General features: G+C 39.3%; 1 protein-coding gene across 6 annotated transcripts in view; it reads left to right on the top strand.

The window, feature by feature from the left end:
- Positions 1-20,454, top strand: part of BEND6 (BEN domain containing 6) — a 52,076-nt gene that overhangs the window by 9,813 nt on the left and 21,809 nt on the right. For 5 of the 6 annotated variants that reach the window (XR_009453480.1, XM_059701342.1, XM_059701340.1 and 2 more), the window contains exons 2-3: positions 9,460-9,676; positions 17,641-17,818. Coding sequence is in view for 5 of the 6 variants with exons in the window: in XM_059701342.1 (XP_059557325.1) it covers positions 9,557-9,676; positions 17,641-17,818 (298 nt within the window). In the remaining variant the exon portion in view is untranslated. Of the gene's footprint in view, positions 1-2,592; positions 2,766-9,459; positions 9,677-17,640; positions 17,819-20,454 lie in introns of all 6 variants that reach the window. The other variant, XM_059701341.1, reaches the window with a different exon arrangement.

Here is a 20,454-nt window from a genome sequence, read left to right as displayed (position 1 = left end):
GACAGAAGAACTTTGCTGGAGAGAACATGGCAAAAGATCCTGGACTGAACCTGACTAGAACCTGGTGACTGAACCTGGCTGGAGAACTTGGACAGAACCTGGCTGGAGAACCTAGCGAGGGAACATGGCTACAGAACCTCGCTGGAGATCCAAAGCAGAACCTCTCTGGAGATCCAGACCAGAACTTGGCTGGAGATCCTGGCTAGAGATCCTGGCTAGGCTGCTGATCAACTGAACACTGTCTCCGTGTCCTTCCTTCTTCGCCGACTCCGTCTACGCCTTTGGGAACCCCTGGACCCGCTGGGGCTGGACCCCGGCACATTTTCTTGGGCTTCCTTCCTTGATTAATACCTGCATTCTCCACCCTTAACTAGATTCCTAGTGCTGACTTGTCCTACAACTGCCTATACCCAGGCTTGGCAGGACAGGTAATAGAGAGAAGATAGTCTCTTACACTCCCTTCCTTTTCATTATTTTATGAATTTATTGATAGAAAAATACGGTCACTCATAAATATATACTTATGTATTATTCTAATGACCTATACATAGGAGATAGAGAAATGATAAAAATGTGAAATGTTGCTGAACATTTTTTAAAATGTTGCTTGAATATGGTACAAAAGAATATTAGAGCAAGAAGAGAAACTTACTGGTAGTAGGTGAGGGGGCAAACCACTTAAGATGATTTATTAAGTAAATTATCTAATGCATCTCAGCACATTAATTATGTTTATACTTAAACTTTTGAAACAACAAAAGTACAAAATTAATAGAGACATTGATAAATGGTAATCAGTTATTTCATTAATACATGATATTAATATAAGGTATAATGGGGTACATATTTCAAAGAGAAATTAGCTTGTCCTTTCATGTTATAATTGTAAGATAAATTAATGTTTGAAGGTTGACTTACTCCTGATTATTATGCACAGGGATTGATTCTTACATCAAAATTATTACATTTTGTGAATTTTTAAAATTGGCCTAAAACATTAGTGTTTTAGAATATGACTACTTAAAGCAAAAAAAAATAACCCAAAAAACATGATGATCTCATCTAGCTCTCAGCTTTATGATGAATAAAATGTTCCACATGAATCAAAAAATGTGAAGTGGAAGATGATTTGTATGACTTGTTAGTTATCCTAAAATAGAACTTTTAATTGATTCTTACTCTCCTTTAAGCTTAACTCTGCATTTGTGTTTCTGATAAATAGGGAAAAGGCATGTAAATATAAGGGGGTGAGGGAACAGTTAGCATACTACAAGAGGAAAATACTCATAAAAATTAGTATTTCTTTTTTTTTAAACCTTCATTGTTGAGAATATTACAGATGTCCCCTTTCCCCCCCCCCCCCCATGTACCCCTCCACCTGGTTCCCGCTCCACCCAGGCATTCACCACCCTATTGTCTGTGTCCCTAGGTAATGCATGTATGCATATCAGTTCTTTGGTTAATCACTTCCTGGTCCCCCTCCCCACTTCCATCTGAGATTCATCAGTCTGTTCCATGTGTTCATGCTTCTGGTTCTATTTTATTCATCTGTTTATTTTGTTCATTAAATTCTTTGTTCATTTATTTTGATTTTTAGATTCAGTTGTTGATAGATATGCATTTACCAGTATTGTTCATATTTTTTATCTTTTATTTGTTCTTCTTTTTCTTAAAAAAGACCCTTTAGCATTTCTTAGGCTCCTGCGTAGTCGTCCATCCAATCTAAGTAATGCAATCATAGTTTGGCAGCATTGCTGAACCATCCTAAAGTATATTGATCATCTTTTTAATCAGGATATTGCTGGAGCAACTTGGAAATTGAAAATGTGTTTGACATCATTTGGACATAAAGGGAGTAAAACGAGTGAGCTGAATTGCTCCCTAATGGACATTAGTAAAACCTCGTAACTTCTATCTAGAAGTCAAAAACAGTGAAAAGCAAGCCATCCAAGCACTTGTTTTAGAGTGCTGTGGGTGCTGCAGGAGAAGGCACCCAATGTTTTAAATATATATCATTAAAAATAATAATATGGATATTTCTCCTCCATGTTCCACCATGCTTAGTGCTGGGCTGAAACTAGTAGTCCATTTCACAGAAAACATTAAAACAGCCCCTGAATGTTTAGAATGACATTGGCACTATTTTCCTGGCAATTTGGAACTCATTTAGAGGAGAATCCCCATTTCCTATTCTGTATTGCAGGGGACCTTGTATGTCAATATGGTCCAAAACCGGAATGTATAGAAAGCAACCCAAAACACTTGAAAATTATGAAAGGGTACTTAAGATTTATTGTAGTACTATACTTGCCTTTTGCAATTTTTATTTCATTCATAATAGAGAGTTTATATTTAAATCCAAAGGCGGATGAGACACCTGAATTATATTTTGATATTCATTTGGTTTCCTTAAGCTTGGCGACTTTTGTTTCTTAGTATCTCAGAGGTGGCTTTTGCATTTTGGAATTTCTGCATTAATTTTTTCATTGATTTATTAAAAGTAAACCTATATGCATTAAGAATTTATATTTTTATTAACTTCATTTGCTTTCTTTAGTTACTAACTTCATCTTTCTCTGTCTTGCTTTTTAGATATCATTTTTTACAGTTTGGATGTTGCTTAGAGCATTATTTTCAAACCATGGGTTATAACACATTAGTGAGTTGGGAAATCAATTGAATGTGCTCTGACCAGCACTTTAAAAAATGAAATAAAATCCAGTAGTTATAATAGGAACTGAGAAAAGGCATCATATGTAGTAAGGGTGAGTATGTTTCATGAAATTTTGTTTCAGATATTTGTGTGTGCGTGTACATGTGTGTTTTGGAACAAAATGTAAAATGAATTTTTTACTATGAGCTGCAGTCAAAAAAAAAGATTCAAAACCATTGGCTTGTGTTCTTCATCCAACCACAGATATCGGATGTCCTCATGGATGTGGTTATGTTTAAACTCATCCGTATAACAAGCTAGGGAGTTAATGAAATGCTTTCTATCCGCAAAAAATAAAGAGGGGGAGATTACTACATAGTGATTTTTTTACTATCAGGAGCTTGTAGTCTTTAATTAATAGCGCATTATTAACATCCCTTCTGCATTTGCTAATTGGCAAATAATATAAACACAGAATTATCTGTTTATGGAAGTTATAACAAACACCCACCTGAAATCTACCCAAAAGTAGTCATTAGAAAAGGGGTCTGATATGTCCATTTGGTTTGGTCTTGAGCAAATTGTTTGTGAAGAAACTTGAGGATTTGCTCTTTAACTAAATCACATCAGCAAGAGAGAGTTTTAGCATTCCGTTTTTGTGAAATATTTTTTTTCCCAAAATTTTAATTGTGGCAAAACACATGACATAAAATTTAGCATCTTAGTCATTTTTAAGTGTACAGTTCAGAGGCATGAAATACGGTCACATTGTTATGCAGTCATCACCACAGTCCATCTCCAGAACTCTTTTCATCTTGCAAAACTGAAACTCTATACCCGTCAAATAATATCTTCCCATTCCCTCTCCCCCTACCCTGGGGTTATCTTCAACCCCAGCAAACCAGAACTCTGAAATCTGTCACCATTACTAAATAATATTTTTAAAATATGTTTTTATTGGTTTTAGAAAGAGAGGAAGGGAATGAGAGAGAGAAATATTGATGTGAGAGAGAAACATCGATCTGTGCCTTCTGCACACCCACCACTGGGGATCGAACCACAACCAGGCATGTGCCCTGACTGGGAATTGAACCGGCGACCTTTTGGTGCATGGGATGATGCTCAAATAACTGAGCCACACCAGCCAAAACAACTAAATAATATTTAACAGGTCCCTGTAAGCTAGTAATGTTTTTCAGTTTTAAATAGTTGAAAAAGTAATATAAGAATAACATACCATGATATGTAGAAATTATATAAAATTCAAGTTTCAGTGTCCATAAGTATATTGGAACCACGGCCACACTTATGTGTTCACATGGTGCCTATGGCTGTTTTCATGCTGTGCGACAGATTTGAGTAGTTGTGACAGCGACCATATGGGTCAGTCTCATCACTTTGTACTTAATGCTGCTCAGTGTCCACAAGTCACAGTGATGCAGTTATAATAACTCGATGGTGTTTTAGTGTCATGCATATTGTCATCATATGGCATATTATTTTATTTTTTATGATCAGTGCATGGCAATCATGTTAAAACAAGGAAAAAAAGAGAAAACTGGACTCAGTGTTTTAAAGCTGAATGAAGTATGGATTATTTTGTGATAAGATGGCGAAGCATTGTGTGTATTATACAGTGACACTATCGCTCTGCTAGAAGAACATGATAAATGTCTGCATTATCAAAATAAGCAGTCATTGCAGTATTTCCAGCTTACAGGACAGCAACAGTCAGAATAATTAGAAACTTTAAAATGAAATATCACAGCAGAATTTCTTCTCCAAAAAAAAAAATGAAAATGAGTCTAAAACCAAAATAAGTTTTTGAGTGGTTCATTTGTTAGCTGAGCAAGGAATGCCATCTACCAATAATTAATTAATTAAATCATGTTTGATTGCAATAGCTGAAGACTATTAGCCTTTCAGCAAAAGCAGTTGCTCAAAGAATTGAGGACATCAGGAATAACATACTAACTAATTAAAAAACAAGGCAAATGGCTGAGTTTTTCCATTTTTCCAGCAGTTGGTTGCAAAGGCTCTTCTCGTTTTAATTACCTTAGCATTCTTGTTAAAAAAAAAAAAAAAAAAAAACAATTGAGCGCCCTAGTGGGTTTGGCTGAGTGAATGGAGCGTTGGCCTGAGGATTGAAGGGTCCTAGGTTCGATTCCGGTCAAGGGTACATGCCTGGGTTGCTGAATCGGTCCCCAGTAGGGGGCATGCAGCAGACAGCTGGTCAATGATTCTCCCTCATCATTGATGTTTCTATCTCTGTCTCCCTTTCCTTCCCTCTCTGAAATCAATAAAAAATACATTTTTAAAAAATCGACTATAGATATAAGGGTTTATTTCTGAACTCTCCATTTTATTCCAATGATTTATGTATCTATCCTTATGTCAGTACCAAACTATCTTGATTACTATAGCTTTGTAGTAAGATTTGAAATTGGGAAGTGTGCTTTTTCCAAGTTTCTTCTTTTTCAAGATTGTTTTGGCAATCATGACTCACATTTCCAAAAAAAAATGTAAAGGTCACCTTGGCAATTTCTGAAAATATCATATATTATTGACTAAATAGTGTCAGGAGTGAACTTCATTCTTGTAGACTTGACCACTGTCAGTTCCATACATTTTTTTATAAATAGAAACTAGAGGCCCGGTGCACAAAAATTTGTGCACTGGGGGGAGGGGGGTTCCTCAGCCCGGCCTGTGCCCTCTCTCAGTCTGGGACCCCTTGGTGGATGATCACCTGCTGGCTTAGGCCTGCTCCCCTGGGGATTGGGCCTAAGCTGGCAATCAGACATCCCTCTGGCAGCCCAGCAGACCTCGGGGAATGTCCACTTGCCAGCGGGGAGCAGACCTAAGCTGCAGTCGGACATCCTTAGCGCTACTGAGGAGGCAGGAGAGGCTCCCACCACCACCACTGTACTGGCAGCCATCAGCCTGGCTTGTGGCTGAGCAGAGCTCCCCCATGTGGGAGCGCACTGACCACCAGAGGGCAGCTCCTGCATTGAGTGTCTGCCCCCTGGTGTGTCATAGTGACCAGTCATTCCCAGTCTTTCTGCTGTTAGGGTCAGTTTGCATATTACCCTTTTATTATATAGGATAGAGGCCTGGTGCATGGGTGGTGGCCGGCTGGTTTGCCCTGAAGGGTGTCCCGGTCAGGGTGGGGGTCCCGCTGGGGTGCCTGGCCAGCCTGGGTGAGGGGCTGATGGCTGTTTGCAGCTGGTCACACCCCCTTCAGCGTGGGGTCCCCACTGGGGTGCCTGGCCAGCCTGGATGAGGGGCTGATGGCTGTTTTCAGGCTGGCCACACCGCCTTTAGGGTGGGGATCCCCAATGGGGTGCCTGGCCAGTCTGGGTGAGGGGATGAGGGCTGTTTTCAGGCTGGCCGGCAACTGAAGTTCCCAGCCTCTCCCTTTTTTTCTTTTTGTTTTATTCTGGGATTTATTTACCTTCTATAATTGAAACTTTGTTGCCGTCACTGGAGCTGAGAGCTGGCTCCAGCTCTGAGGCCACAGCCTGCTGAAAGCAGGTATCTGGGGTTTGTTTAGCTTCTATTATTGAACCTCTGTTACTTTCAGAGCTCAGAGCCGGGCCGCGGCAGGTGGGGAACCTTGGCTTCCTCCATTACTGGAGCAAGCAAGCCTCATGCTCGCTTCAGCTGCATGGCTGCTGGCCGCCATCTTTGTTGGCAGTAAATTTGCATATTGCCCTGATTAGCCAATGGGAAGCATAGCGGAGGTATGGTTAATTACCCTTTTTGTCTTTTATTAAATAGGATTGAATATTCTAATTTGCCTTGCTTTATAACATTTTACTAGCTTAACAGTAGAAATGTTTTACTGCATATGTTTGAGCTCAAGGTCAACACTGAAATTTTTGTGAATGAGAATGACCCTTGACCACTCTTATGAAACACTGAATGGCTTTGGAAATTTTGGCTTTTGCTACAGACTTGATAATATTTCTTAATAAGTTCATTTAAAAATTACAAGACAAAACAAGTATTTAATGCAAAACTCACAGGGAGGTAAAGCTATTCTGATAACAACTAAATTGTGGCTTATAAGTAATGTTAACCTATTTTATACACTTCCCCTGCTGTCAAAAGTTGAAATAAGAAATGAAGATGTTTACCCTGACTCAGATTACACTGGATTTACTTTTCAAGTTCAAATTACAGCTCCACCATTGTCTTTCAGATGTCAATACAAATGCAATGGAAATTTCCTTATTTTTTAAATATAGGCATACCTTGTTTTTTGTGTGTTTCATTTATTGTGCTTTACAGATATTATGTTTTTTACAAACTGAGTGTTTGTGACAACCCTGCAGCAAGCAAGTCTATCAGCATTTTTTCAACAGCATTTGTTCATTTCCTGTCTCTGTCACTTTTTTGGTAATTCTTGCAATATTCCAAATTTTTCATTATTATTATATCTGTTATGTTGATTAATGATCAATGATCTTTGATGCTACTATCATAATTGTTTGGGGCAGCATGAATGCACCTGTATGAGGCTACAGATTTAATTAATAAATGTTGTGTGTGTTCTTACTGCTCTACCAACCAGCAGATCCCCCATCTCTTTCCCTCTAATTGGGCCTGTTCCCTGAGACACAACAATATTGAAATTAGACCAATTAATAACCCGACAATGGCTTCTCAGTGTTCAAGTGAGAGGAAGAGGTGTATATCTCTAAATTTAAATCAAAAGCTAGAAATGATTAAGCTTAGTGAGGAAGGCATGTCAAAAACGAAGATAGGCCAAAAGCTAGGCCTCTTACACCAAACAGTTAGCCAAGATGTAAATGCAAAGGAAAGGTTTTTGAAGAAAATTAAAAGTGCTACCTTAGTGAACACAGAAATCATTAGAAAGTTAAACAACCTTATTGCTGATATGGAGAAAGATTTAGTATCTGGGTAGAAGATCAAACCAGCCAATTAAACAAGATGTGCTGTTTTAAAAATTCCATTCCTGTTAGTAGACTTGTGTTACCAAAAACTTGTACTCAATTATTAGTAGTATATATTCAGTTTTATAAATAAAAACTTTAGGAAATTTGTTCTTTCTAGCTCTGTACCTACATAATATCCTTGACTTTACCTCTTGGCCTGCAAAGCCTTAAATATTTACCATCTGACAAAATGTTCGCTGACCTTGCTCTGGGTAAATAAACTAATGATATTTACTGAAAGTGTAGTTTTCATCTATGGAATGCTCTTCATTGTATGTCCCTGATTTAGGATTGTTTTTGGAAAACATACCTAGGTTTTATGGATTGATAAATTCCTAGAATGGTCATATAAGCTAGGCTCTGTGAAATAAAATGGAAATGTGTCACAACTTAAACACCCACCACTGTGTGAGGCGACCTCCAAACCTCACTTAGAAGCCTCAGCTATTATTCTAGACTACAGAGTACCTATATGGTGTTGGAAGGAAGACCTATAAGCCAGTAGGATGTTCTAGACCTCTCCTTACTCTGCCTGTGCCTCTTGGTTGCTGTATCTTTAAAATTATTAATAAAGCTTAATATTAGGTAAGATCTCTGATATTTGTGAATCACATGTAACACTCTAGCCTATATGTTAGTCAAGTACTATTTCTGTATTTGAAAACCTCAAGTAAGTTTTCAGCAAATCACAATATACAATTCTGAAAAGACCATCTTAAATATTATTTTATGGTTGGGTTAGAGAATAATGAATTTCTCTTAAAATAGGTTAAAGAACCATATTTTCTAATATAATTACTTAGTGTAATTCAGTAAGGAGCATATGTTACCTTTTACTCAAATGTCCACATATTTCTTGAGGTCCCTTTAAGCTCAGCCTTTTCTGTTGATAAAGTTTTGTTATTTATAATAAAATATCTTTTCATGAAATTAAACCAATATATGCAAGTGATAAGGATGCTAAGATCAAATGTGCAGCATCATCTATACATCATCTGCAGTGAAAGTTAAATTAGATCATCTCAACCCTATTTGACCTAAGGACTGCATTGAAAGATGATTATCCCTTAAAATTTTTCTAAAATGTATTGTTGCCTTTGAGATATTTTTACCTCATTTTTAAAAATTGATTTCAGAGAAGAAGGGAGAGGGAGAAAGAGATAGAAACATCAATGATGAGAGAGAATCATTGATCTGCTGCCTCCTGCACACCCCCTACTGGGGATCAAGCCCCCAAGCCAGGCATGTGCCCTTGACTGGAATCAAACCTGGGATCCTTCAGTCTGCAGGCCAACGCTCTATCCACTGGGCCAAACCAGCTAGGGCATGCCCCATTCTTCATGGTATAATTCTTAAATTTATACCAAGGAAGCCTTCCATCTCAAAACTTTAGAGTTTTCAGGGGGAAACAAACTTCTCAATAATTCGTATTGATCTACCTTGGAATATTTTGGTCCTGATGAGAACTGCTACTATTATCTTTTTCCTAAAGATGTATAACTTCAGTCCTTTGAAATAGTGTTTGCATAAATTTATAACATTTCTACTTTGTCTTATAGACTCCTCATAACTGATTGACAAGAAAAAACTTGTAAATATGGGAAAAAATTAACTTTTATTTTATAAGTGACAACTCAGTGCATATCACATTATAGAAGCATTACATCATGATGATTGTGATGATGAAATTGAAAGACTTTTGAATCAAATGAAAATGTGTACTAAATTGGTCAGTGAGAGAAAGAATAATGGGAAACTTTAGTAAAAGTAATTAATTTGAGTGGCTATTGCCATTATGAAACATATAGTTGTAAATATATTATGTATCCTTTTGTTTTTGTTTTTAAGGAAAAACATTAACTTTTGGGCTACATCTGGAATAGCATCATCTACATGGACATTCCCTCCTACAATTTCAGAAAACCTCTGCTAACTCATTGATACAATGCAGACGACCTTCCACACAGATGAAGTTAGCAATACCCACGCTCTTAGAAAAGGAAAGAGGAAAAGGACGGAGACAATGGACTCAGAGAATGCAAACAGTGACATGGATAAAGGACAGGTTGGTGTTCTGTTTCTTTCATATAATTTTATTATCTAGCTCCACCACAATTCCCTAATGCCTCTCATAATTTATTAGTACTTTCCCTGTTCTATTAATTTATTCTTCCCTTTAATTTTTTATTCAACCAGGGAATAAAATTGCATGTTTTCTTTTTATGTTGAACAATTTGAATTTGAAACATACTTAAAATACATTTTACCTGCTTCTATTTAAAAATGGCCAATTATGCCATTGTTCAAACTTTCCTTGGTGTTCTGAGGAATTGAAGATCAGCAGACTGTCAGCAAATACGTTTTTCTTTCAAAAAACACTGGAGAAATTGGAATACCTCTTCTTTAACATTTACTGTTTTCTTTTTTTATTACATTTTCTAGCCCATCTTCATAACTGGTTTGGTTATGAAGGGTGTCTTTCCTATTTTTATTTATTCATTGATTACTTTTTGAGCTAAATTCCTCACTCCCTTCTCTTCAATCTATCAATGGGTTTATTCTGTGTCTTTTTGTTTGTTTTTCTTTGTAATACAAGTATTTGTGTATGTCTCCATAACACATAGTGTTTTATGTGTGTGTATACTTATTTTTTAAAATATCTGCTATACATTCTCATGGTTTAAAATATTTTTAGTCTTTTGGGGATGCTGTCTACAGACATTCAGAATGATCCAGCAGTTGCATACTGTTTTAGGCTATATCCTATAATACAACCTATAATAAAACTAGGCTGTCCTGAATCCCTGGTAATGGAAATTTATCTTTATACCATGAAAGTTGGGAAGCACCAAAATCCACAAATGGAGTGTGCCCAGGCAAATTATAAGGAGCTTAGGTCATAAGACCAAAAGTTCTGATGAGGTTGTCTAAAATGCAAAAGTATGTCAGCAGTGCCCATGGTGGTTCCATGTGTGTGAAATGTATCTGTGACATGACCAAGCATGCTTTTTTGATTGAGGAGCAGAAAATCACTGTGAAAGTGTTGGAGGCATAAGCACAGAATCAGAAAGCTAAATTTAAAAATGCAGCTTTTTTGAATAATAAAAAATAAAAAGGATATGTATATATATGATATACATATAGGCCAGGCGGGTGTGACTCAATGGTTGAGTGTCAACCTATGAACCAGGAGGTAAAGGTTCAATTCCCAGTCATGGCACATGCCCAGGTTGCGGGCACAATCCCCAGAGGAGAGCATGCAGGAGGCAGCTGATCAGTGATTCTCTGTCGTCATTGATGCTTCAGTCTCTCTCTCCCTTCCTCTCTGAAATCATTATTTTATATATATATTAGAGGTAAACACTGGAAAGTCTCCCTCCCTTCCCTGTGTCCCATCTACGCTATTCCCACCTCCTACCACATTTATTACTTTCTTGTTATCCCTTTTGTGTTTCTTAATTCAAATAAAGCAAATATAAATATAGATATTCTTATCCCCTCTTTTTCCCAAAAAGTAACTTACCAGACATGCTGCATTGTACTTTGCTGTTTTACTTATTTTGAAGATATTTCCACTAGTACATAAAGATCTTATTCTTTTTTACAGCTCCATATTATTCCACTGCGTGTATGTACCATTCTTTATCTAACCAGTCCCCTATGATGGGTTTGGCTTGCTACCAATCTTTATCTTTTTAAAAATCACGCTTCACTGTACAACCTTATGGATATACCAGAGGCCCGGTGCACAAAAATTTGTGCACTCGGGGGGAGGGGGGTCCCTCAGCCCGGCCTGTGCCCTCTCGCAGTCTGGGACCCCTCGGGAGATAACGACCTGCTGGCTTAGGCCTGCTCCCGGGTGGCAGAGGGCAGGCCCAATCCCTAGGTGCAGCCCCTGGTCGGGCTCAGAGCAGGGCCGATTGGGGAGTTGGGGCGCCGCCCCCTGTCATACACAGAGCAGGGCGATCGGGAGGTTGTGATTCCACCCTCAGTCACACTCAGGGTAGGGCCGATTGCACAATCAAGGCAGGGTCGATGGGGAGGTTGCGGCGCCACCCCCTGTCATGCACAGAGCAGGGCCCATCAGGGGGGTTGGGGCTCTGTACCCTGTCACGCACAGAGCAGGGCCAATCAGGGGGTTGGGGCGCAGCCCCCTGTCACACACAGAGCAGGGTCCATCAGGGGGTTGGGGCACTGCCCTCTATCACCCACAGAGCAGGGCCGATCAGGGGGTTGGGGTGCTGCCACTCTCACACTCAGGGCAGGGCTGATGGGGAGGTTATGTCTCTACCCCGTCACACACAGAGCAGGGCCCGTTGGGGGGGGGAGGGGTTTGGGGCGCCGCACCCTGTCACGCACAGAGCAGGGCCGATCAGGGGGTTGGGGCGCCGCACCTTGTCACACACAGAGCCACAGGGCGATCAGGGGGTTAGGGCGCTGCCCCCTGTCACGCTGATCCCGGTGCCAGGAGGCCTCGCGGCTCCGCTGATCCCGGTGCTGGGAGGCATATTACCCTTTTACTATATAGGGTAGTGGCCTGGTGCATGGGTGGGTGCCGGCTGATTTGCCCTGAAGGGTGTCCTGGATCAGGGTGGGGGTCTCCACTGGGGTGCCTGACCAGCCTGGGTGAGGGGATGATGGCTGTTTGCAGCTGGTCACACACCCTTCAGGGTGGGGGTCCCCACTGGGGTGCCTGGCCAGTCTGGGTGAGGAGCTGAGGGCTGTTTTCAGGCTGGGGGTGACTGAAGCTCCCAACCGCTCCTTTTTTTCTTTTTTTTTTTTTTTTTTTATTCTGGGCCGGCTTTAGCTTTGAGGCTTGACTCCAGCTCTTAGGCCTCCGCTGCTGAAAGTAGGTTTCTGGCCTTTGCTTACAATGTTGCGATCCTGCTGGCTGAAGCCCGGCAGGTTTCTGGGGTTTTGTTTAGCTTCTATGTTTGTTACATAGTTGCTTGCAGCTCAGAGGCCTACAGCGGCAGGCAGGGAACATTGGAGTCCTCCGTCACTGAAGCAAGGAAGCCTCATGTTAGTTTCAAGCTGCCTGGCTGCCGGCTGCCATCTTGGCTGACAGTTAATTTGCATATTGCCCTGATTAGCCAATGGGAAGGGTAGCGGTCGTATGCCAATTACTATGTTTCTCTTTTATTAGATAGGATCATTTGGTACATCATTTCCTAGTATGTTGGTATATACCTCGATCTGTTTCTGATTTTTCAATCAGCACTGATTTTAACATCTATTATGCATCAGATCCATTGTGTCTAACTACTACATAGCACCATATTAACTTATTCTTTCCTCGGATGATGAACACTTAGCCTTTTGCTTCTACGAACACTGATGAAATAAATATCCTCATTTATGTTCTTTTAAGAAACAGTGTGAAAATTTCTCTGAACTAACTACATAGGATAGTGATGTATGGCTTATAAGTTATGTGTTTATTTCTAGTTCATTTGACTGGACACCATAACATTGCTTTCCAAAATGTCCACTTCGGTCTGTCCATGAGGGGTTCCTATATTTGTTCCATTTTACTAACACTTTGCATTGATATCCAATTTTCATGTTTTTGGCAGTTGATGGGAGAAAGTATCTTGTCTCAATTTGCTGGTGCAGGTTTGGGGGATCCCTGGTTCCTTGAGAGGTAAGATAGTGACATGTTCTCACAGGATAGTATTGTGATTTCTTTAGACATTTATTTTTCTCAAAAACTTAAAAGCTTTTTAAGCTTATTATTTTACTTGGGATCCATTACAAGTAACTACAGCCAGAGAGCTTATTTGGTCAAAAATAAGCCTGAAAACTCTCCTCTTTTATTATGGCACTTGTGCTCAGCCTCTTTCCTCTCCAACTTACGGCAGTTATCTAAAGACTGCATGAAACAAAAAGCTTGAATCTGATCCTTCCCATTGGGATGGATCTCAGCGCCTAGCTGAGAACTTAAGAAGTTCTACAAAAAACCTTGAGGTCACAGTCTTACCCTCCAGCTACTTAGATGTAGAAGTAATTGGCTTTTTCAAACCTCGAAGATTTTTTTTTTTATCCTCACCTGAGGATATGTTTATTGATTTTAAAAAGAGGAAGGAAGAGAAGGAGAGGGAGAGAGGAAGAGAGAGAGAGAAGGGAGATAGAAACATCCATGTGAGAAAGAAACATCGATCGAGAGGCCCTGACTGGGGATTGAACCTACAACCTAGGTATGTGCCCTGACCAGGAATCAAACTTGCAACATTCGGCCAGGGCTCAAACCTTGCAAATTTAACATTACTGGATTCTCAGTCGGTTTAGATTGCAGGCTGTATTCTAAATGCAGATGAAAGAGAAACCTTTCATCTCCGCACACTGGCCAGCACCAACAAGAAGCCACTGATACACACCAACATTTTTTCCAGACTCAGTAAGCACATGGTCTTCCAGACCACAGTTTTACCAAATATGTCACCAAGGTCGAACAGGTGTCAACAGCTTTCTAGTATGTTATACCTGTGCTCTTTTTCCCACAGCCTGACATCTACCAGATTTGTGGTATCCTGCTTCTAGGTATCAAACTCTGGATTAGTGCCTGGCCGGTGTGGCTCCATGATTGAGCGTCAAGCCAGGGACCATGAGGCCACCAGTTTGATTCCCTGTTGGGCACATGCATGGATTTTGGGCTCAATCCCCTGTGTGGGGCATACAGGAGGCAGCAATTAATGTTTCTCTCTCATTGATGTTTCTATCTCTCTATCCCTCTCCCATCCACTCTCTCTAAAAAAATTAATAATATATATATATTTAAAATCTGGATTAGTAATCATATATGTTGCAAAGACTCAAACAGTGGCTTATACAAGATAGAAGTTCTTTTCCCTTTCACATAACAGCAAGAGCAGTCCAGGGTTGGTATGCCAGCTCCACAATGTTGAGGATCCCTCTAATCTTGTGGCTCTACCTTCCTCAACACACAGCCTCTCTCTCTCTGGGACTAAGGTAACTACCACAGCCCCCACCGTCATGGCTTTCTCTCTATCAACACAGGAGAACTCAGACAGGAGAAGGCATGCTCATTCCTTTACGGTCATGATGCAGCAATGGTACACATTACTTCTACTCATATTTTATTGCAATACTTAGTCATATAGCTGTACTGAGCTGCATGGGAGTCTGGGAAATGTAATTGTTAGCTGACAGATACTTGCCCAGCTAAAAATCTATTATTGTAGAAGAATGGGATAGCAATACCTGGAGATAGCTAGCAGTCTCTGCCCCTGTGCAATTTTCTATTGGGTTTTTATTTTTTTTGTTGTTGGATTTTTTAGTCTCTTCTAGTGGTTTTAATTCTTATCTTAATTGATTTGCATAAATATCTTATCTTTTATAGAAATTGGTCTCTTGTGGTTTTAGATATCACAAATATATTCTCCTGATCTGATATTTGTCTGTTAACTTTGTCTTCCACTGATGCTTACTAATGGATTATTAGCATTTGTTTGATTTCATTTCTTTCTTGTAGGAACTTGCCTAAAGTGGTTCGAACAATACATTTTAATATTTTTTAATTACAGCAGGTCCTCAAATAATGTCATTTTGTTCAGCATTGTTTCATTGTAACAGTGATGAGATGCCATAGGAACTTAACTCTTGTATCTATGAATTAACCTTTGGTAAAATTGGTTTCATTATATGTCATTTCACTTAAAGTTGCAGAACTCATTGACAATGTTAAGTGAGGACTTACTGTACTCTCCACAGAACTATGATCTCAAAAGACACCCTTAAGTTAAAAAAAATCCTTCATTTCTATTTAATCAAATCCAGTAGCATTTATATATTTGAGTCAGTACATTAGTTACTTGCCCATATATGATAATAGTAATTTTCATTACCATATATGCATATTACATATATGTGTAACATATGTCACCTACACAAATATATGTAATAATGAGTATATACACAGATACATATATTTGTATACTTATAAAATGTATATATTAGAAGTCATACAAAAATCAGTTATTTTCTATATTTGATTTCATCTGACATTTAATTCTCCATCCTTGCTTGATAAGAAAATGAAAAGCTTAAATTTGTCCATTCACAGCGAATGACAGAATGTTCTAGGTTTTAAAAGTCCCTTTGAGCCATTAATTTAATTTCAGTCACTTCAAGATTTCAGCCTCTATGGATCCTAGATTCTTACCCTTCCCCTCCCCCTCTTTCTTTTTTCCTCCCGGGGAAGCGATGCAAGTCTTCAGAAGTTTTCCATATCATCCCAGCATCTGGAGGGGGAGAGCTGATCTTCCTCCAAGGTTCTGATTTTCCTGCCTGGTTCCCAGGCATCCAGCAGTGTTAGTATTAGGTACAGCTAACCCTTCCCGGTCCGTTGTGGCTTCTGTTGGCACCTGCCACTGAGGTTTGCCATCCTGGGACCCATTACCACCTTCTATAAGGTTAGGCACCCTGTGGCCTCTCTATGTACTAAACTATTTCTCTTTCCCCAGTTTCCCCAGCACTTACCTATTCCTGACCAGGACACAGGGACCATTTGGATTCTCTATCTGTTCTGCATGAGCCCTGGGAAGTCTGGGTGCTGTCTCCAGTCTATTTGTCCAGACACCAGTTTGGGTCATTTCTAATTTATGGCCCAGAGAGGTGCCTTGTTGCCCTGATGTTGTGCTGGACCTGGAGCCTCTTTAGGGAGCTTGTAATGGACTGTTAGCAAGGAGCCCAGCCCTGCAGCTCTGGAATTGCCGCTTATGTATCTGGATGCTTCTATCATATATCCCTACCCCTGTAATCCGGCTTCCTTCTCTCCAAGGGGCAGGGGCAGGAAGATCAAAGATAACTGAACCTGATTCTCTGCCACTTTGGTTCTTGATTCCCGAGGCTCCTCCACCTCGTGGCACCAGGCTCTTTTCTCCTCCTGGGCAGCAGGGACTTTATGTCATGCCTTCATCTCTTCAACTATAGGGTGTCCCAAAATTCACGCAAGATTTGAATTTTGCGTGATCATTAACAACAACAACAACAACAAAATAAAAGCCTAATTTTACTTGGTTTATTGAATCAGATTCTAATATCTGTTGCCCTTTGATTTCAACCCCTTCAATTTTATAAGCATTACCAAGTACCAATTATGGCCCAGGAGCAGGGACAATGAAGACCAATGAAGACCACAGCTTTGCATATGTGCCAGCAAAGCTGTGGAGGCCATTTACCTGATGTGCTATTCCGTACATAACCCTATGCTGTATACTTTATGAATCAATTAAAAATTTTTCAATTTTTAATTATAAACCTGTGTTTTCTATCAAAATTACTTCTTGCGTGAATTTTGGGACACCCTATATAAAGCATAGTTTTAAAAAACTTTACACTTGAAGCTTCTAGATTTGGAACTTTATCAATTCCACTCTATGCTCCACTTTTCCAAGTTTGGATATATATAGATGACAGCTTGGTAATTTGAGAAAATTCTTTTCTGTCTCAACGCAGCCTGGGCTTTACAACTCAAGTGCAGGTATGTTCAGACTGTTATCTTGCTACTGACCTTAAGGACTATTTTAAAACTAAAAGGTAAACACGAACGCTTTTTTCCTAGGTGAATCTTATCTCTCCTTTCTGTGACGCAGCAAACCCCAAAATTGTCCTCATGGCAACAGCAAGGCCGTGAATGAGAAGGAGGGGAGAAATGGAGGATGGGGATGAGTTACAAAGATGTGAAAGGTAGTCTTGTGGATTCTGCTCTGTTACACTATTTCTCTACTTTGTGTTTCTCGCTGAAGGGAGGTGGAAAGTCAGAACCCTGATTCCTGATTTTCAAGAGACACGTGCATGGAATGTTGGTCTTCTTCCCTCCTTCTGAGTTCCCCGGGGACCGTGGAAGACAAAGCTGAGGCGAGGTCATTAGTTAAAGCCCAGCTCCTCTCCTGGACAGGAAGTGCCTGGGAGAACAGGCACTCATAGGTCCCTTCAGCATACAGAACGTGGGATAAGCCATTAAGGTCGCTTAGAAGCTTCTTTTCTTGTGCCTGCCTTGTGTTTTAGAGAGACCCATACTCGGGAAATGCCTTTCTGCCCGGTGAGAGCTCCAGTGAGGATGACGAGCCTTTAGAAGAATTATCGAAGGAGAAATTGTGCATGAAAATAAAAAGCCTGAAACAAAAACTGACAAACACCCGGAAAGAAAACAGCCGCCTTCGACAGTCTTTGGTGATGCTTCAAGGTAAACTGAGAAAATTGACATCTTTAGATGAAAGGGAAGATACATTATGAGTGGAAAGTGTTGCATATCCACTGTCAAGAATGAAAAAGAACATCAAGACCTTAGAGAAAAGTAACAAAAGTCACATTTTAAGAAAATGTATGATTGCATAATTTAATATGGGAGCACCCTGTTGAAGCTGCGAGTTTATTGTTTAGAAAGTTTTAAATTATTCCTACAAAATACTTAATATTGTGTTCATTTAACAAATGTTCAACGGACATTTATTGAGCACTTACTATATATGCCACTCACTGGTAGGCCCTGGAGAGAAAAGATTAGTAAAACAAATAAGGTGTTCATGATATACTTATCTCAGTCCCCTTCGCTAAGGAAAACACTAGAAAATGGGGCCTGTTCTAATCCACTGTAGAACAACTGGAATTAAAGAGTCCATGTATTAAATGTTAGTCTTGGAGTTGGGAGGAGTGGTTTGAGAAAATCATCACATTCACGGAAGGCTTATAAAGGAGAAAGATCAGCGTAAGCTCGTTAAAAACCACTTGGCATAGTGCCTTTTCGTAGTATCTTCTGTTGTGTTTACGTGTTTATTTTTCAAAAATTGTGTCTTCCATTTGTAGTTCAGCACCATGCACTACTGTATACAGCTGAGTATATGGCAGTTATAGCCTATGTTGGGCAGCATTCTGTTGTAAACAGTAACACACAGAGAACATTTTGAAATAAACAGTAAACACACAGAGCATTCTGAAAGAAAGCCCCCTGGCTGCCGTGTGCAGAATGAGTACAAGTGACAGAAGAAAGAAAATGAGGACGAACTTGAAAGGTATTGCAGTCATCCAGACTAACATGATGGCAGCCTCGCCTAGGGCAACAGTTCTACAATATTTTTCGAGTCAGAAATAGTGAGGCAGATGGAACATGGTGGTGAGCGAGGTCGACAGAGTAATGGCTCATGTGCTTTCCTCAGAGTAGTTATTAAACTGAAGCTTTATAGTTTTAAGTAGAAACAGCCACATCTGAGTGGAAATGTAATGTTTATACCAAGCCATTATCTCTTTATTTTTTCAATTTGAAATGTTGTATTTTTATAACAGATGGCTTTCTCTGGTGAGGTTTTGTGATTTAAAACAAACAAACAAACAGAAGCAGATAACTCTCATGTTTTTATAATCTGTTCCAGAACTTAGAGTAAGATGAAAAGCTTTATAAAATTAAAAAGCCTGAAACCAAAACTGACAAACACCTGGAAAGTTAGCATAAATTGCTGGTTAAAAGTATCCATTTTGGAGTTACAGACCTGGTTTTAAATCTCAACTCTGTTTACTAGCTATAAAACTTTGACCATGTGACTTTATGTACCCTCAGCACCAGTTTCAATTTTCTCAGTGGGGGTAGTATATCATTTTCCTGTTTTTATGAGGATTAAATGATATAATTACTAGTGGTATATGATAGGTGCTCAATAATGGTAGTTATTGTTACTGTCTCTGCTTTTATTGACACAAGGACTTGACCTAAAAGCACCATCCAAAAAATTATAGACTGATTGCTGTTATAAATATAGGTGAGAAAATTCAAATTAAAGAGTAGCAAATCAGTTTCAACAGTCTGTGAAAAGAATCACTTGCTACGACCAGTTTCTTCTCTCTCTCACACTCCCAGATTGCCATTTCATTTTCTCCTCGCTTGCCAACTCCCCACATCTCCTCCCTTATTCTCAGTCTCACTTGATGACTTCACTTCCTACTTCATGGAGAAATTGCAGGATATGAAGACTGTCATCTCTCTACACCTGGACTTGTATGCTCCACTTTTTCTCCTGTCACTCATGAATGACTTATTCTGTTGTTCAGCCAAAGGCAATATCTCTATCTGTGCATCAAATCCCATCCTCTTTCACCTAATCAAGGATATAGCTACAGAGATTCTCCCACTCTCTCCTATATGATCAAGTTTTCTTCTCTAATGAATCATTCTGATTAGCATCAGACATATTTTTATTTCTCTCATTAAAAGTAGAATAGAAAAGATTTGGGAAAATCAATAATTTGTTCAGGAGGTAGAACTTCCAAAGACAAGAGGTCCTAAAAGAGAGAAAACAGAAGAGGTATAAGTTATTTTTAAAATCAATCTGATAAAGTTCTAGAACTGAAGGACATACATTTCTCAATCAAAAGATACCACAAAAAGAAAAAAGGCTTGTCCAAGGCATAACATTGTGAAATGTCAGAACACCAGAAATAAAGAAAAGATTATAAAGTTTTCAGAAAGAACAAGCATGTCACATGCTAAGAATTGGGAACCAGAATGGCATTGGACTCACAAGCAACACTGGAAATTCTAAGATAATTAAGCAATGCCTTCAAAATTCTGAAGGGAAATTATTTAAATCTATACTTTTATACCCAGTGACATTATCAACCAAGTGTGAAAGGGAAATAATATTTTCAAACTTGTAACCTGTCAATAATGTACTTCCCATGCTTTCTTTTAGAAAAGCTAATGGAGGATGTGGTCCTCCAAAATGGGTGTGGAAAGTGAAATAAACCAATCTGAGAAAGACAAATATCACATGATCTCACTTATTGGTGGAATCTAATGAGCAAAATGAATTGACCAAAAAAATAAGACCC

The sequence above is a fragment of the Myotis daubentonii genome, chromosome 6 (genome assembly GCF_963259705.1).
Source record: "Myotis daubentonii chromosome 6, mMyoDau2.1, whole genome shotgun sequence".
In the NCBI taxonomy this organism is placed as follows: domain Eukaryota; kingdom Metazoa; phylum Chordata; class Mammalia; order Chiroptera; family Vespertilionidae; genus Myotis; species Myotis daubentonii.
Note: the sequence above shows the minus strand (reverse complement) of the source record. Positions and strands in the feature narration are given on the sequence as shown.